Source organism: Aythya ferina (assembly GCF_964211825.1).
Source record: "Aythya ferina genome assembly, chromosome: 18".
In the NCBI taxonomy this organism is placed as follows: Eukaryota; Metazoa; Chordata; class Aves; order Anseriformes; family Anatidae; genus Aythya; species Aythya ferina.
In genome coordinates, this window is record NC_140317.1 from 13,113,152 (window position 1) to 13,130,698 (window position 17,547).

General features: G+C 41.7%; 2 protein-coding genes across 10 annotated transcripts in view; one reads left to right on the forward strand and one right to left on the reverse strand.

Moving 5' to 3' along the window:
• Positions 1–13,106, forward strand: part of ASPSCR1 (ASPSCR1 tether for SLC2A4, UBX domain containing) — a 53,285-nt gene extending 40,179 nt beyond the window's left edge. For 3 of the 7 annotated variants that reach the window (XM_084492448.1, XM_084492451.1, XM_084492447.1), the window contains 3 exons: positions 8,998–9,049; positions 9,800–9,869; positions 10,197–11,877. In XM_084492448.1, the coding sequence (XP_084348574.1) occupies positions 8,998–9,049; positions 9,800–9,869; positions 10,197–10,584 (510 nt within the window). In that variant the 3' untranslated portion in view covers positions 10,585–11,877. The other 4 variants (XM_084492450.1, XM_084492453.1, XM_084492449.1 and 1 more) reach the window with 3 other exon arrangements.
• Positions 12,444–17,493, reverse strand: CENPX (centromere protein X). 3 transcript variants are annotated; one of them, XR_014684636.1, is made up of 6 exons: positions 17,194–17,493; positions 17,050–17,101; positions 16,924–16,977; positions 16,594–16,682; positions 16,230–16,437; positions 12,444–13,883 (listed from the first exon to the last, which is right to left on the reverse strand). XR_014684636.1 is itself a non-coding variant. In XM_084492479.1 (5 exons), the coding sequence occupies exons 1-5, from the start codon at positions 17,344–17,346 to the stop codon at positions 16,423–16,425; spliced, it is 363 nt and encodes a 120-aa protein (XP_084348605.1). In that variant the 5' UTR covers positions 17,347–17,493; the 3' UTR covers positions 15,722–16,422. The 3 variants fall into 3 exon arrangements, 1 of the variants encoding a protein (XP_084348605.1); XR_014684637.1 differs by lacking the exon at positions 12,444–13,883 and adding an exon at positions 15,722–16,101; XM_084492479.1 differs by lacking the exon at positions 12,444–13,883 and having other exon boundaries at positions 15,722–16,437.
• Between the last annotated feature and the right edge of the window lie 54 nt (positions 17,494–17,547).

The window sequence follows — 17,547 nt, forward strand, 5'->3', positions numbered from 1 at the left end:
TCTAGAAACTTACGGTGATTGTTGAGACTATCAGAGGCAGAGACTGCTTAAGACCCAACACAGTGTTCTGGACATTGACTGCTGCCAGCCTGGATGTTTTAGGAACAGACCGTTGCAGGTTCTTCTGTGATATGACTGGGAATTGGTTGTTTGGGATTGCTTGTCCAATGTCAGGCATGATTCAGAATTGTACCTGAGGCCTTATGCTAGTAGTAGGTTATCCTCCAGTTTTCAGGCTGCTGTGATGCTGTCTACAAGAAAGCGTACATGGTGTCTGAGGTAGTAATGTGAGCATATTTGAGTGTTCAGATATTTATAAATGACTGCAACTTGTTGAAGTACCATATTATCAATATTTCTGCTTTCTCAGCCCTCTCACTATGTTCAGCTGATAAGATTAGAACTGTGTTCCTTCATCTGATTGCTCACAATGAAAGGAAAGCCATTATGCGGTAAGCAGAACCAGGAAAAAAGACAAATATTGTCAGCTTGTTTGCTAAGATACTTGGGCTGAAAGAACTGTCTGAAGTGAGTTCTCCTGAAATGTGTATTTACAGTTTAGTGAGCGTGCAGATTGGCAGCAGTGTGTTTTTGGAATCCATGGAGAAGACTTCAAGGCATTACTTTGATTTTTGTTGTTGTTACTGCTGTTTTCACCGGCTTCCTTATCCTTATGCCCCTTGAAGTGTTTTATAAGTTCTGCTCTCCAGAACAGATCAACTACAGGCTTCCCTGTTGTAGCACTTGGCCTCGAGTTACTTATAGCTCTGGTTGCGTGTTTGTGCTATCCTAGGCTAGCCAAGCTGAATTTTCAGAGTTGCTCTTCTCTTTCTTTCTCCTCCCAGAAACAGGCACTTGAGTAGTGTTCATCTGGGGGCTTTAGTAGAAAGAGTAATTGATTGCAGAGTTAATACTAGGAAAGAGTTAGCAGAATATAAGAATACCAGCCACTGGAAAAGTCAAAACAGTAAAGAGGGCAAGAAGCCATCTTCTGTCTTTAGAGAAGCTAAAGGAATCCACGCACTTCCACATAAATATTTAGATTTTTCTAATCAGATCTTAGAGTGCACCAAGTGTTTCCTCTGGCATGTACCGTGGGCAGGAATCCAGAGGAGCTGTTTGTTCCTCTTTTTTGCCTTTGGTTCTGTTTCCATATCCTATTTGTTAATGCCGTTTTGGGCAACGTCTGGCATTTTGTTTAGTGAAGCAGATTATGACTTGGGCAGTGTGAAGCCTTCTGCGCTTTTGGCAATAGTCTGAATGCAGTTTCATAAAAAACAAAAAACAACAACAACAACAAAAACAAAAACAAAAAACAACAAACAAAACAAAACAAAAAAAAAAACTTCATCAGAGTCAGTCTGTCAGAGGTATTTCCAGTGGCAGGTCTTGCATTTACCCTACTCACTAACAAAGAAAATTGCAATTAGTAGTGAAATTCATCCAGACCAAAGGATGGCATTTGCCTTCCTGTGTGAGGTTTTAGCCCTTTACTTATTCATTCTGGATTTTCTCATCTAACTAAATTTTGGTATTAATACTACCTCCAACTAGGAGGTCTTGCTAGTTCTTGTTCATTACCATACTCGTAATGTCTGTACATACTTGTTTCTTATGCTGGCTTTGATTAAGGCTAGACATTGCAGTAAGGATGAGGCCTTCCTTGTGTGACTTATTTTAGAGTAGAAATTCTGCCAAAAACGTTCTTTCTTCTACTATTAATTTTGGAGGCCAAGTCTTTCTGATCTCAGCTCAAGGGCTCAATGAATGCTCTTTATACCTGGATTTCTTTCTAAGTAGCCTTCTCAAAATAGTGCTTTCAAGTCTTATCTTTGCCTTATGAATTTTAAAGATCCTCTGTTCAAGCTGGTTCAGATTTCCCCTGTATTGGCTGCAGAATATCCATCTTCTTTCGCAGTTGCAGTCCACATTGAGAAGCTTTGTTCTCAGGTTATAAACAAGAACCACTTAGTCAGTTTGCCCCTTTCACCGTGACTGTGGTGTTTATTTCTATTTCAGCGATGCTTTGCAGTCTTGCTGGAGAAGCTTTTGATCCACCGGCTTTCCGGCTGAATTTTCCAAGTGCTAGTTTATGTGTTTGGGGTGTGTGTACTGTGCAGTATTTCATGTTGGTAGCTTGGGTTTCTCCTTCCATGTGCGTGTTCCTTTGAAGTGCTTATTTTCTTATTCATCTTTTAAGATCAAACTAACAGCAGACCTGTGGCACTCTAATCTTTTCAGATCATGTAACGGAAAGAATGCTTCATTCTGGCAGCTGCAAGTTCCCCTTAGCAGTCTCTGCCTGATTTGAAAGCATCATTCTGTCTGTGAACAGAATAACTGCATGGTAACAATGTACATGTTTTGCAGTACTCAATTCTAGGATTTTTTTGAATTTGTGTGTCTGGAAATGACCACTGAAGGAGGAAGTATTGAGACATTATTTGAGATGGTACTGCCTGAAACCTTTTCCATGCTTCAGAGAACAAGTTACTAAAACATGCAATAAAAGAAAGCAGAAATGTTTCTCCTCTGTGATAAACAGGGGATTGCTGTTCTAGTGTAGATATTTTTGTCATGGAATGCAAGATCCAGTAGACCTAACATACCACTCTACAACCAGGATGCTCTGCTGCCATAAACCACACTCACCACTGTGGTATCTGAGTAACTTCAGGCTGAGTGCCTGAAATAAAACTTTGAGTTACTGTAGCTACAGTTTGACTAAATGTGGCTTTGTGAGTAACAGGCTGATCTTCAGCTTTTAAAAAATTGAAAGTGTTCATTTAATTAATTTAAACTTCTGCAACTGTAATTAAGCGTATTGATGAAGCTGTGTTATTGAGATCTTTTTAAAACCTGAGGAATAGTTTGTGATGATACTCTTTAAATGGGGAGGTTGGTAAGCAGAACGCAGGTTCCTCTGCTTCTTGCCTCATCAGTGACTGTGGCTAAGACCCTGGATGGGAAATATGTGTATGTATATATGTGTGTGTGTGTGTATATATATACATATATTTCTCACTTCTACTACTGCCATTCTGTATGACTTTTAATAAGTTACTTAGTCTCTTTAAATCTCAGTTTTTCATCAGTACAAAAAATAGCAATTGTACTTTCTCACATTTTTAATTTACTTTGCACGTTACTTTTCTTTCCATTTGTATATTTATATAAACATAGATAGATGTGTGGCATTGGAATAGTCTGCCCAGGGAAGTGGTTGAGTCACCATTCCTGAAGGTCTTCAAGAAACATGTAGATTTAGAACTTAGCAGCATGGTATAGTGGTGAACTGTAGTACCAGGTGAAAGGTTGGACTAGATGATCTTAGAGGTCTTTTCCAACCTAAATGATTCTACGATATAAAGTGAACAATGGGACACCATTCCTAACTGGATTTCTGGATGCTGTTGCAGTATCAATAATCTAGCTGCATCCTGCAAATATGTCTTTTACAGCGTGATTTGTATGTTATATTTCCATTGTTTAATTTTGCCCAGTAAGAATGACATTGTATTTTGGGTGAAAGCATCAAGGAAGAGAAATGCCATATATTTGAGTACAGTAGCTAGCTCTTGACTTGTAATTCTTGGCATATAGCTGAATGGAGATTTTTTTTTAATATTTGTTTCAGACAACCTGAGATTCATTTAGTCAATCTGCTAGGCTCAGTGTAACTGTTACAAGTTCCTAAATTTCTCTTGGTTTGCAGATCTTAAGAGAGTCCTGTACTGTGAGTTTAAGAACTGCAGCATTCTTCTAGGGACGTCAATACATGCATTAGAACAAATGCAAATGAAGAAATAGCAGCTGACTTGTGAATATAGGTTTCAGATAATGCTCTACACAGTATTTGATTCTTGCATCCTTAGCAGTACGTGGGAATACTAAAGGCTCCGACTCTGGGGTTGTATGTTTTCCTGGACTGGAGATACTAAAACATTCTTATCTTTATGCCAAGACTTGTTGCTAGTGGACAAGACTTTGGCTAGTGGAGTTATTCCACTCTGAGTGTGTGCATATATTTTTAATGTGAAATTGGTGGTGGTTTAAATACTTTTGTGTTCCAAAAAACTTGCAGGCGGCATTTGTCCTATCAGTGACTGGCTGGAGAATTACTGGGATGATCAATGAGATGTAGCTAACTGTTTTCTGTGCTGAACCCTTAATAAGTATTGAAATAGGAATGACACCTGAGAATTCTGCAGGAAGGAAACTAGACAAAGGATGGTATGAATGAACCATTATTCTTAAGAAAGAATTGAATTGAAGAAAAAGAACTTACTGGATATAAATTTGGCAAGATGGGACTCTGTGTTGGCTGAGCCCTAGGAAGGGGTAGTGATGGAGGGAAGTGAGCCATGGGAAGGAGGTTGCATTTTGTATACTTATGAGCTGCTGTCTAGTGCCCTTAAGTGTCTTTCAATTAAATGATTTTGAACTGAAGCATTTGGACTGATGTTTTGCCAGCAGTTGGAAATGGTGGTGGCCGTGGAGCCTGAAATTTAGAACTACGGTTATTTGTCAACTTGTGAGTAAACAGCGTAGAAGTTTATACTGGGGCACATTCTGTTTGTGTGCTTGTGTGGTTAGTGTGTCTGTCTAGCTCTTGGTCTGTTTCTCTCTCTCTTTGTGCCTCATGCAGGCCCTGCCATGAATTTTCTCTGACCTCTTGGGGCCATTCCCACATGAAGCTTTGATGTGTGTGCCCAGAGCTTGATTGACAAGGAAGTTTTGGTGGTGGCAGCAGGAAAGGAAGAGAAAAGAACAGGGCTTTGAACTAAAGGGCTTTGAGCTCTGAGATGCTGTGCTTACTTATCTCCTTCAGAATGTTAATTATTTACCGAGATAATTGGGTGGGAGAGGAAAAAGAGAGAGGGGAGGTTATTAAAAAATTCCAGCACTAACACGCTACAAAAACCTAATTTTCCAACTTGCAGCCTCCATGAAAAGGATGTTGTGTGTAAGAGGGCTTGAGTGTATGTGTGTCTGGGGAGGGAGCGTTGAGGGGACTCCTTTTTAAGCCACCCATTTCCTAAATAGAGGGATCCCTTCAGACAAATGCAGCAGAAACATCAAAGCTCTCGCAAGAGTTTTCTCTGGGGGTTTCTAAACTTTCTGGCACTTCTTAATTAAAGAGTTTATGGAGAGCCGTCTTTCTGATTGGATTAGGCAACTTTAGGCCCTGTTGAATGAGGAATGACATGTTAAAAGACCTAATAGATAATGATTTCTGCTAAAATGTCAGTTCAAGGATGTGAATATTCCTGGCTTCTTAGGCAGGAGCTGAGGCTTGGACTAGACTGAGGGGATATCTCTCCTGCTTCAGTCTAACATGTGGGCCATACTACATGTGAAAGTCTCCAGAGCCTTTTGGATTAAAGTCCAAAAAATTTTGGCATTTGTAATGCCAAATACTCATTTGACATTTGTAGTCGTGAAGATAAGTGAAGCTGTTTCAATTTGTCTGCAGTTCATACAGTTTTATTAGTCTCTGTACTAGGTAGGAATCCAGATTCCCCAGCAGAGATCAGGGTTTGTCTGAGTTCTTGTAATTGTGCTGCTGGATCAAGTCCAGATACCATCAGTTCTAGTATCCTGACCATGCTGATGATGGCAACAGAGGATCGAGACTCGAGAGCAGGCAGCGTGCCCTGCATGGTTTCTAAGTATGTATTGATGGTATGAAGAGAGGCAGGTAGATGGTGGTGTGTTTTTTTTTTTTTTTTTTTTTTTTTTGTTTGGTTTGGTTTCTTCAAGAGAAGAAGTTTAGTATTACTGTTTTGTTGGGGTAAATGTAGACCATCAGTCAATGTCTTCTGTCTCCCTGATAGTTGCTACCTATGACAGTCCTTAACTCTTCTACACTGTGATTTGGCTTCTTTATCTGTCTCTTAAAATAAAAGGTCTTCTGAAACCTTAAAAAATACTTCTTTATGTAATATTACACTGACATGTTAGTTCCAGTAATAAGATTTATATTTTTTCCTTCAGAATCCTTGCTGGTGTACAGCTGGTTACACCATGTCATATTAATCTACATGTCAATTTCAGCCCTTTTTAAAAATACAAGCCTGTGCTTGCAGCAGTGCCTGCTTTTAATAAGAAGCTTAATTTTGAATCTCCTACTCTGCAGTTCCTTGAGAACACTTGGATGTACCATCTGGGCATGGTAATTTAGAGCATTTTTATTTATCTTTTAGTTCCAGTTTTTGTACTGCTTCAGTTTCTTTGCAAGTGTGGTGTCATACTATAATCTCTGTAATGTAAGAGCAGATTTCATATTTATGTGCAGTTGCTTTTATGATTCCTCAAATGAACCAGTGGGACTGCAGGCACAGATTTAAAGTTTCTCTGTTTCCAAGCGAAGAACCAAAAGATGATAAAGGGACTGGTGCATCTGACATACAGGGAGAGGCAGAGAGAGCTGGGGTTGTTATGCCTGGAAAAGAGAAGGTTCTGGGATGGGAGTGGATTTGTCAACGTGTGTAATTACCTCATGGGAAGTGGCAAGGAAGATGTAGCTAGGCTCTTCTCAGTGGTGCCTAATGAAAGGACAAGAGGAAAAGGACACAACTTTCAGGAACTTCGATTTAAATGAAGAAAAAAAATGCTGTTTGAATTGTTTAATACTGGAGCAGGCTGCCTGGGTAGGTTGTGGAGTCTCCCTCCCTGGAGATATTCAGAAGCTAACTGAACATGGTCCTGAGAAAAGTGCTGTAGCAGACCCGGCTCTTAGGAGAGGAGATTGGACGAGACAATTTTCAGATATCCTTTCCAACTTCAACCATTCGGTCTTTACTGATAAGGAACTTAAAATGAAACGATGACCTGAAATTACTGCGTCTTTCGTGAAAGAAAAGATCGAGAACAAATTTACTTGCTTTCAAGTCTCCCTAATGATGAAACTGGTCCAAAATCATCATTTAAATTCTCATTTTTAGTGGGATTCCTTAATATGTATGTAGTGTACCAACCAATTATTATAGGGACTACTTTTAACCGAACTTCTTATTCTAACTTTTTGCTGTTTTAACACGAATTGTATTTTAACTCTCTGAATTTCCTTCCCAAGTCTTTTCTGCTGCTTCATGTCATATTGGCCTCAGAAGTGTTAGCTACCAAAGTTGAAAAATCTTCTCTTTTTGAATTATGGGTAAATGACAAGACTTAATTAGCTTGCTTTAATACTTGCTTCTCTGCCTTTTCTCAGTTAGGGCTGCATACCATTTCTGAGACTCACTTTTCCAAATAACGTTTATTAAACAGCTAAGAATTTTACTTCATTGCCTCTGACTTCTTGTTCTCTAATCAGCATTCTTAATTTCATTAACTCTCTAAAATCCAGTATTTGCCTTATTTTTTCATATGTTTTTTTCTGTGATGTTGAATTTTACTACATTGTGATCACTATTTCTTATTGTCTTATTTTCCACTACAGTTTGAATCTGGTCTTGTACTTAGGGCTAATTGAGAATAATTTCTTTTCTTGTACCTTTGGAATTATTTATTCAAGAGGTCACCATCTGAGTTATATTAGTACTATTTCATTTAATGTGTTAATATGTTCAACAGGGAACATAATTCATATTCTGTACTGAATTTGGTTCACTATATATTTATGCAGAGGTAGTTGAATAAAGCTATTTAGCGATGACATAGCAGATGGGTACAAAGAAATGAGAGAAGATGGGCGAGGGTGTAAGTTGTTTAGCTCTATGGTTGAGAAGCTTCATTGTTTTGATTTGTTGCTATTTGAAATTTAAAAAAGAGTGAACTGTAAGACAGGACACTATTTGCTTCTTTACATTTGTGTAACTTGAGGGATATCAGTTGCAACCTCATTCTTGTGTGATGGTCATACGTCTTAAAATGGAGGAAAACAAAGTATAAAGCAGTATGTTAAATTTAGAAACAGATGGAACTAGGTATCAGACCTGGTAACTACCATTATAGACAATGTTACTGTTTGTTTTTTTCCTCCTGCAGAGTGCATCTCTTCAGAATGATAGTAAATAGTAGGAAGGGAACAACTGAGTCTGGCTTTATTGCACTTCTGGGTTGACAAAGGAGCAGTTTATTCTGTTAAAATATGAGCTCATGGGAACCCTCTTTAATGTGTTCTTTGTGTAAAAGTTTTGACCAGAAATTGCTTGTTGTTGACTACTGAAGAGGTAGGCAGAAAGATACAAGGTAATGTGGTGCATACCTTTCTGGGGCTATCCCCAGTGAGATGAGCAGTGTTTCTCACCTTTTCAGTGATCTGGTCAGCTGGGGCACTGTGGCATATCATATCATTCTACTATGGTGGTAGTACTTACAAGTTCAGACTCGATAAATTTACGTACTGTAATATACCTCCGTTTGATTCAGTGTTTCATCACCTGTATGTATATTTCTTTTTAAGGTGGGTAACAGTGTAATTAAAGTGCAGCTAAATGAATTATGCTTTGCCTGACTGACATCTCACATAATAGTCACTGAGGAGTTGTTGAAAAACAGGAATCACACTGGTGTTCTGGGCACACTCTGCTTTTGTTTTTATCTGGTTTGGAAATAAATGTATGAATGCAAAATCAATAATAGCATTTGAATGTGAAATAAAGGTTGATAAATGCAGATGTAAAGGAGAGGCAGTTCTACACAGTCCTACAGTTACCTAGATCACATAATGAGCTAAATGGATTAAAAAAAAAAAAATGCTCGAATATAGCAGTTTAGACTGGATTGAAAACAAATAGCAGGTCATTAGCACAATGACCACGTTGCTGTACTTGTCTAATCATCTGTATGTAGTAGAATAGCTACATTGTACAATTTTGCTTAATATCTAAGTGCCCCGTGCTTTACACAAGTTCAGACTTCTGAACTGTAGATGTTTCAGTGACCTGATCTTAATCTGAATTGTCCATAATTGTCTAATCGGTTTCTAACATTCACAGTGGACCATGAAAATATCTACAGTCAGTCATGTATTTTTCCCCTTTACTGCAGGCTAAACTCTTTCCAGCTGCTGTCATTCATTTTGGATCTGAGGAGCGCAGGGGTGAGTGAGCCTCCTCTCTTCTTTAGCTGATAGTATTGCACCTATGTAGAAGACTGAGAAAACTATATCTGTACATTCAGATCCCCCCTTTCCCCCCCTCCCCCCCCCAAAAAAAAACAAAAACAAACAAAAAAAGGCAATCCTTGAGAATGCTGGTAACTGTTCTCATTTAGAATGGCTGAAGCTCTTCAGAGCTAGAGACCTAGCCTGGTCCTGCAAGAATTGTATTTGATTACTGGTTAGCTTGACCACAAATGTAAGTATAGTACCTTTCTTGTGAGATTTTCTTAGCCTATGGAATAAGCGTTATCTGCTCTGAGGACAAGAATGATAGAAGAATCCTTCTGTGAAATGCTGTTACAGACCTTCTGTTGTATGTTGTAGTATACTAGCTGGAGATGGGAGAACAGATTCGAACCTTCAGTTCTCTGACACCTGTGGTTTATGCATAGAATCTCTGTTTGTCCCAGAGATTAAAGAATGCTGCAGCTTCACGTAATAGCTTCTGAGATGCGGTGAGCACTGGAAGAAAATGTCATTATCTTGAGTTTTGAATGATGAAATAGAGCACCTTGACTTGTGAAAGAAACCATCATAGTTTAAATACATCCTATTTGTCAGCTGGTGGAAGGAGATTTACTATAGTATACAGCCGGTATTTGCTGATTGTAGAGCTATGTGATTTTGTGGTGACTGATGTCTTTGTTACCAAACAAGTGTTTGTATTTCATTGGATTTTATTTTAAACAGATTGTTACCTGAAATCAGACCTGCTGAGCTCTGCAGTTTCCCCTTCTGCAGCTGATTTATTAGTGTCCAGGTATGTTGGGACCGAATAGAGTTGCAAATGAGTTTTTCAGGGAGGGGAGGCGTGAAGTGAGTCTATCTTTCTAAAAAGAAATATGATCTGAAGATAGATACTAGGACTTCAGCTTCTCCTTCATACAGTCCTACTTGAGTTTGTAGTTTATGAATCACAGAATCCTTCTTTGTAAAGCAGCATTTCAGTGACTAAAGTAATTCTAAGGTCTTTATTATGAAAAGGAAGAGCCTTTTCAATCTGACTTTGAAAGCTTAAAGGTGGACTTTACATGGGGCTATTATGAAAAAAATGAAGTTTAATTCAATTTGCTTATTTTCTCCTCAGATGTTTGTCCAAGTCATTAGTTCCTTCTGCCTCATCATCTTTAGAATCAACAGTTCTGTCCCTACCTGAACCAGAAGCAGGAAGTGACAAAAAGACTGATGAACAACCAGAACCAGCAAGAGTGTATGAAGCTCCACAAGTGTTGAAAAGGGACCCTGGGAAAATACCCAAATGGCTGAAGCTGCCAGGTAGCATGAAATTGGAGGAGAGTTCTTCTCCTACTGAACTCCACAGAAAGGCAGGCTTCTTTATATCAAATGCTTTGGATGTTGACACTGTTCTTAAAGATGTCAACAGAACGCTTGCAAGATACATACATGGTTCAGTGCTTGTCAGTCACGAATCAATTTGTGACCTAAACTTCAGCTTTCAGTGGAGAAGCACCTGAATGCTGTTTCCAGGCCGCGCTGAGCCTGAGGTCTAATTCATTATGCTTGCAGCATCCTTAACTATGTCCTGAGTTCTTAACTATGCCAGTATAGTTCAAATACTAATACTAATGGGCATGATATTCAATCTATAAATGGCCTGTGTAATCTGTTAAAACCTCCATCAGTTCTTTGTCCTTTACTGGCATAGTCTCTTTTAGTCCTTTCCTTTCTCTTAATTTTTGAGCTGGTCTTTTTGTTGATCTCTTTACTTCAGAGCAGTAGTGGTTTTCTGTAGTTGAGATTGCACCCACACTTCCATTATGTCTTTTTTTTTCCCTTGTCAGAGAACTGCAGCCTTGGTTTTAGTCTCAGAACCAATAGTTTGTGTGGTTTTATATGAGAATTTATAAAAAATATGAAGGACTGAAAAAAGCATTCCTAAATTAAACAATTGGCAATACTGATTTTCTGATGCAGTGGCAAAGAATAAAAAGTTAAGTCAACCCCCCTAAAAAGCAATAAAACTAGGAAGCATTATCTGAAATTCCCTGGCTAATAATGCCAAATTTTAGTTTCCTGTTAGAATTTTAGTACTTGATTCTGTGGGACTGGCAGTGTAGCATACGGTGTGTAGTGATTACTGGAAGGCTGCAAACAGTGGGTCTGTGTGTATTTCCCTGCTACAGCTGATCTGTCCTTGATGGGACAAAGGACAGTGGTTAAACTAAAAGAGGGTAGATTTAGATCAGACATTAGGAAAAAATACTTCATTATGAGAATAGTGAGGCACTGGAACAGATTGCCCAGAAAAGTTGTGGATGCCCCATCCCTGGAAGTGTTTAAGGCCAGGTTGGATGGGGCTTAGTGCAACCTGGTCTAGTGGAAGGTGTCCTTGCCTCTGGCAGGGGAGTTGGAATTAGATGATATTTAAGGCCCCCTCCATCCCAAACTATTCTATGAGTCTATGACTGATACTGGGTTACTGGTGCAGATTATGTGGAAAACAATATCTTTACTGTTTCCAGTATGCTTGAACTGTTTCACTTGAGTACAACTTTCTTTCCCAAGTAAAGATGATCAGGATAAAGCACAAAACATCTTGTCTACCTATGTAGGTTATCTACAAACAGCTTGTATGAAAGTTTAATAACATATTCTGATATTTATGTCAGTAACATGTAAGATGAAATTCTCTTTCCTGGAAGCTATGTTGTATTTACCTTTCCACTTGCTGAAGAACTACTTGTCCATGCTACCCAACTGTTGTCTGAACACAGGAACATATAGAATGAGATCATGTTATTGAGAAATGATGCAGTGCCAACTGTGTGGTTAAGTGTTTTAATGGTCTTATGTTTGTGTTGTAGGTGGGAAGAGATGAAGCCTTTTTGGGGTGCAATGAGCATTCAGCTGTGCCTCTTTCCTGATGAACTACTTGAGAATTTGTAAGAAATTGTTGGTGGCCCAGGAGAGGCCTAATCTGTATGAACATTAGTTATAAACAGAAAATCGCTTTTTCAGCTGCCAGTTTCATCTTTTGGAGGAGTGGAAGGCCTATGTATGGGCTTTGTGACTACAGAATCAAGATTAGAGGTTAAATTTAAGATTTCCTGCATGCAAATTATGTGAATAGAGCATCGAGGGGGAGATGATTCCTAGATAATCTTTCTGAAGGGCTTTGCTTCCATCCATGTTTTTAAATTTGAATCTCCCTAGTTCAACCTTCAAAGATAAGTGGAGGCTGGCTTCCTGAACTCTAGCAGCAAGGTACAATTAATTCAATTTTATCTATAGTTTAGTGCTGCCTAGAACAAGACTTCTCTCTGCTTTTTGCTGGCTAGGGTTAGTGCTGCTGGTAATTCTGGGCGTAGTTGGCTGGAAAGTCACTTCAGAGGAAGCACTTATACCACAACAGATCAAATAGGCTTTTCCTGTGAACCACTTGGTTTGCTGCACTTGTATTGTTTTCATTTGCCAGAATCTTTTTAACGAAGAACACAGGTATCTATTAGTAGAAAGCATGCGGAGTTTGTTTCTGCCACAAGCTCTGTGCTTTATTTTCACTATACCTAATTAACATCAGTAATTATGGGTATAATCAGAAAAAAAAAAAAAAAAATCCCGTAAAAGAGTCTCTTCATGTGATCTTTGATCTACAGATTTCTTCTTTGGTCTGAGTACTTCCACAGCAAAGTAGCTGTTCTCTGCAATGCAGTTAGTGTACAGAGGGAAGTGCTAGTCCTGATCTTTGCCTCCTGCAGATGTTGTAATGGAATGGGTATTACTGTTTAGAACTGTGCTTATATTGGATATGAACTATATAGTGCTACTGTAGCCATGGTGCTGTATTTTATTTGAAGTTTTCTCCATGGACTGGTGATTTATATTGGACGAACTGGGGTTCCTTGTTATGGTAATAAAATATTTTCTGTTTTCCCTGTATAGACAATTGTTCCCTAAACTATGTGTGCATCTGCACGATTCGTAGATGTAATAAAGCGCAGTGTCCAGAGGAGGCCGTTTTGTCGGTCTCTTTGATGATGTGTTCCTTCCCCCAGTGCTCTGCTTCTCTATTGCTTCTCTGTTAGTTCACAGGAACCTGTTCTCTTTTCAATGGGCCTGTCATGCCTCATTCCCTTCCTCCCATTTTTTCCCCCAACAAAGCAAAACAGAGCTTTGTACCATCTGAATGAACTTCAAAGTGGCTAGAAAGGGCACCCAGGGTTCCTGGCACTTGTAATTGTCTCCCAGTCTGGCCAACATTTCCCTTCAGGTCTAATTACTTCCAAATGCTCCCAGATGCTTTGAAGAAAGTCAGAGGGAGGGGAAGGCATGAAAGGTGGAAGAGGAAAAAGACTCCAAATGGAGGGAGCAGAATGCAAAAATGTTGATTGATTTCTTGTATGACACCTAAACACAAACAGGGAGGGTGTGCAGCCTCTGGCAGTGGAGAACGAAAGAGGATTTAGAGCAGCAGCTCTATAGTGCTTTCTGTGGAAAGCAAGCCCTTCTGGCACTTGACAGGATAGCTGTAAAAGACATACTACAGCAAAACAAAAGAAACTAAAATAATGTTTAAAGCTTACTACTTTAGTGGATTTAGTGTGGGCTGAGCATGCGTTCCACAGGACTGCCTATCTTGGTTCAGGTGCTGTGTTATGCTTGCTCTTTCCACAGAAGTCAGCAGTGTATTGTAGCTAGAGATACTTTGCTGAGTACATGCAGGATATATTGGAGGCAAATATCCATAGGTTGGCTCCCGTATAGGTATAGGTGCGCTGGTGTGTATATACTTGTCCTGCTGTTGTCTGATTCACTGGATTAGAATAAATGGAAGAATTCTGATTAGTAGGAAGTTGTGCTGGGCTTTCAAATGTGCTAGTCTTGTTTTTGAAGAGCACAGGCAAAGTCAACTAGTTATGACTAGCTTAGCTATTTCGATTGCAACAGTTTTGATAAAAGAGCAAGCACTGTAGTTGTCACCTGCAAGTGTTTTAGGCAAACAGAGGGAAATATCAGGATAGCAGTATCAGTATTATTGGGGCAGTTTCTTGGGTTAAGCACAGGGATGAGGATTAGGGAGCTAGTGTCTGGTCTGTCTTGACCTAACTGCTGTTCACAGAAAGTTAGGTTGACTTAATCTGACAGAGAGACACTAAAAAATCTTGGCAGTTTCTTTTTAGCTGTGGTTAGGGATGAGCAACAGCTGCAGGATCAATATTGGTTTTAACCAGATCCCCAGAGTGAACTTTCTAATAATCTAAAAGTCAAGATACTGGTTTATCCAATTATAATCTGATGGGCTATGCCAGTGAAAAGAGGTTTCTGGTGAGGAGGTAGCATTCTCCCTCTTGACTCTTGCAGCCATGTTCATCTTGCTGTGTACACTAACTTCAGTCAGTTGCATATCCCTTGTGTAATACTGTAATGCACCAAACACAATTTAATCTACTCATTTTTCAGGAGAATGAAAAACTGGTACTTTCAACAGCTGGACCAGAGGTCTTATTCCCCCTTCCCTATGCAAAAAAAAAAAAAAAAAAAAAAAAGGGTGGGGGAGGGTTTAACTGTTGCTGTTACAGTACCACTTTACCACTAACACTCAGATCTGCAGTCATCTACAGTCAAGAGTGCTGGTGGCTGGGGAATTGAACTCCTACATTTTAGGGAGGTAGACTGACAGATCTGTATGCCACTAGGAGTCAGAATGGGGGGAAGTAAGGATTTGGAATGCGGATAAGGCAAAGTAGGAGTGAATTCTTTAAGAGGAATAAGGCCCTGATACTTAAAACTGCAGGCTCTTCAATAAGGTAGTTGCTAACAAGGATTCCTACTGTGCCAAAGAGCAATACATGCAGATACCAGATTTGCTTCGATCTTTCTTCTGCTGTAGTAGCTGAACAACTCATTTTTGAGGTTGTTGGGCATTCAAAGGTAGTATTATGTGCATTTTTTTTTTGCTATTGACTTTTTTTTTTTTTTTTTTTTTTTTTTTTTTTTACAACTTGGTTGTGGGGTTGAATGCTGAACTAGGTCACTTACTTCACTGGTTTCGTTGTACAGCTGCACAAACAGTTCTCTTGGCAAAGAGGCTGCAATGGAGAGGGTTGGGGCACTGCTTAAACTGGTACTGTCACCAAAAAGAATGTGTATTAAATTTTGGTTTTATTTAAGTTTCCAAGTGACTTGTGTCTGGAGTGATGACCTGGATGGTTCTTAGATGAAAGAGTACAGTGACCTACTGAGCCTTTGCCTGATACAGCTGCCAGTTGGAGGGAAAAAAAGTCACTATTACTAATTATAAAGACTACAGATAGCCAGCAGCAATGTGCAACCCTTAAGATGCTAGTGTCAGCTGCTTTTTATGTAGCAAGCTATGTATTTCCCAACAAAGCCAGTTCAGTTGTGTGAATCCTCCCTACATGTGTAAGGTTTCTTATTTCACAGCTCCCGCCCCCAGCCCCCCCACTGGCTGAGGGGCCGAGCTGTCCCATGATGTGGGATTCTCACACATGCTGTTTGTTATTCTGTCCTTTTTCCTTTCGTCCTACAAAGATTTAGAGAAGAGGGTGGGTGAGGGTAAAAACTGTGCAAGTCTTTGAAGCAACTTGACTTTTGATGATTAATTACAGCAAAGAGCCTGCACAAGGGAGGGAGACTTGGTTTTGATTTATTGATGTTTCTTTGTGAGAACAAATTTATAGCAGAGTGCAAGCAGCTTCTGAGGAGAATATCAAATGGTTAAAAGGTTCTGAACATGCTTTGATGTCACAGTGCTGGAGAAATACTGGAAAGTAGTGAGGGACAGGCGCTGTTTATTTATAAAACAAAGATCAGATACCTGTTTTTGGCAGGAGCCTATAACAGCGCTCCTGTTAACAACCTATTCATTAGACAGACTTGGAGCTGAACCTTAAGTTTCTGCCACAGCTGCCTGCTGAGGTGATGAGAGCCTGATGTTTGGATGACATTTCCAGCCATTAAGTCTTTCCATGCATCTCGTCTTGTGAAGCAGCACCTGTTTCTCACATTAGCTGAGAAAGCAACACCGCTTTACCATGCTCTTAAGTACAGGCTACTGTTAAAGGAGTTAGGCAGCAAGATGGAAACCAATTGCAGTCTATCAAAACTGCGTAGGGCAGCCTCTTTTTAAAAATAGTACCCGATAGCATAGTTGCCTAGGGCTTTGTCATGCTTGGTAAAGAAGAGAGGAAATGGAAGCCGTATGGCAGAGAAAGAAGGTGATGACGCTGTTCTTCCTAGAGCTAGACGCTGAGTACACTAAGCCAGATGTTCGCTGTCAGGTCAGGATCTTCTGCTGGCAGCTGGCATGTCACATTTGCTTCATGAGGTCTCTAGAAATCTAGGAGCTGTAAGGAAAGCACAACAGCTTCCTTAGCGTTTTAATCAACAAGCCACTTGGCACATTGTTGGCTCACTGTTACACCTGCCACAAGGAAGAGGATTAAGCAGCCTCAGTCCACATCCCTACCCTGTTGAAGTGCATTCGGACTCCAGTTACGTACCAGCTGTGGCAGCACTTTCTCTACATGCTCAATATTCACGTTTTCCACGTCCTCCGCTTGAGCCTGCCGCGCTGCTCGTGCCGCTGCTTCTGCGGTACAACCGTAAGGACAGAGCTGTTGGGGGGGTTGCCAGGAGGGGGCAGAGGCCGGGGCTCCGGGAGGGCGAGGCTCCAGCCCCCTGGAGGCCGTTCGGCAGCGGGCACGCGGCTCCCCCGCCGCTGCGCCCGGCCGCGGGGCTACGGCACCGGAGCGAACGGGGCGCGGGCGGGGGCCCCTCGAGCCGGTAACGGGCCCCTGCTGCGGGTCGGACGCACCAAGTGCCGCGCTCACCTCGCACGAAGACCTTGAGCAGCTCCGCCGTCAGCCGCAGAGCGTCGCCGTTAACTGCAACGACAAGGCGCTAGCGGGAGGCGGGCGGGGGGGGAGGTGCCGCGCCGCGCCCCGCGCCCCCCGTACCTCGCGTCTTGTCGTCACGGAAGTGCAGGCGGAGCAGCCGCTCCACGGTGTCCTGCGCGGAGAGAACAGCCGCTGAGCCGCCCGGTGCCGCCCCCGCCCGGTGCCGCCCCCGCCCGGTGCCGCCCCCGCCCGGTGCCGCCGGACCTTCCTGAAGCCGCCGTCCCGCTCCTCCATGGCGGCGCGCGCGGCCGGCCCCGCCCCGCGGAAGTGCGGCCGGGGCGGGGGGGGAGGGGGGGCGCGGCTCCGTGGCGGCAGCGCCGCGCCCGGTGGCGGGAGGTGGCGCCGCGCCGCGGCCATGGAGGAGTTCCGGCGGGCCTACGCGCGGCTGTGCGCGGCCGGCGGCGCGGCGCCGCAGGAGGCCGTGCTGCGGCGGCTGCGGGAGCTCGGCGAGGCGCCGGGCCGCGGCCGCCTGGACCTGGCGGCGCAGAGCCTCTCGCTGGAGACGTGCGGCGCCCTGGGCCGGCTGCTGCCCGGCGCCGCGCCCTTCGCCGAGGTGGC

Coding starts and splice junctions, on each gene's coding strand:
- CENPX (XM_084492479.1), bottom strand. CDS start 17,346: ATGGCCGCGGCGCGGCGCCACCTCCCGCCACCGGGCGCGGCGCTGCCG. Junction 17,102..17,193: donor GGGACGGCGGCTTCAGGAAG/GTCCGGCGGCAC, acceptor CTCTCCGCGCAG/GACACCGTGGAGCGGCTGCT. Junction 16,978..17,049: donor CCGTGACGACAAGACGCGAG/GTACGGGGGGCG, acceptor TTGTCGTTGCAG/TTAACGGCGACGCTCTGCGG.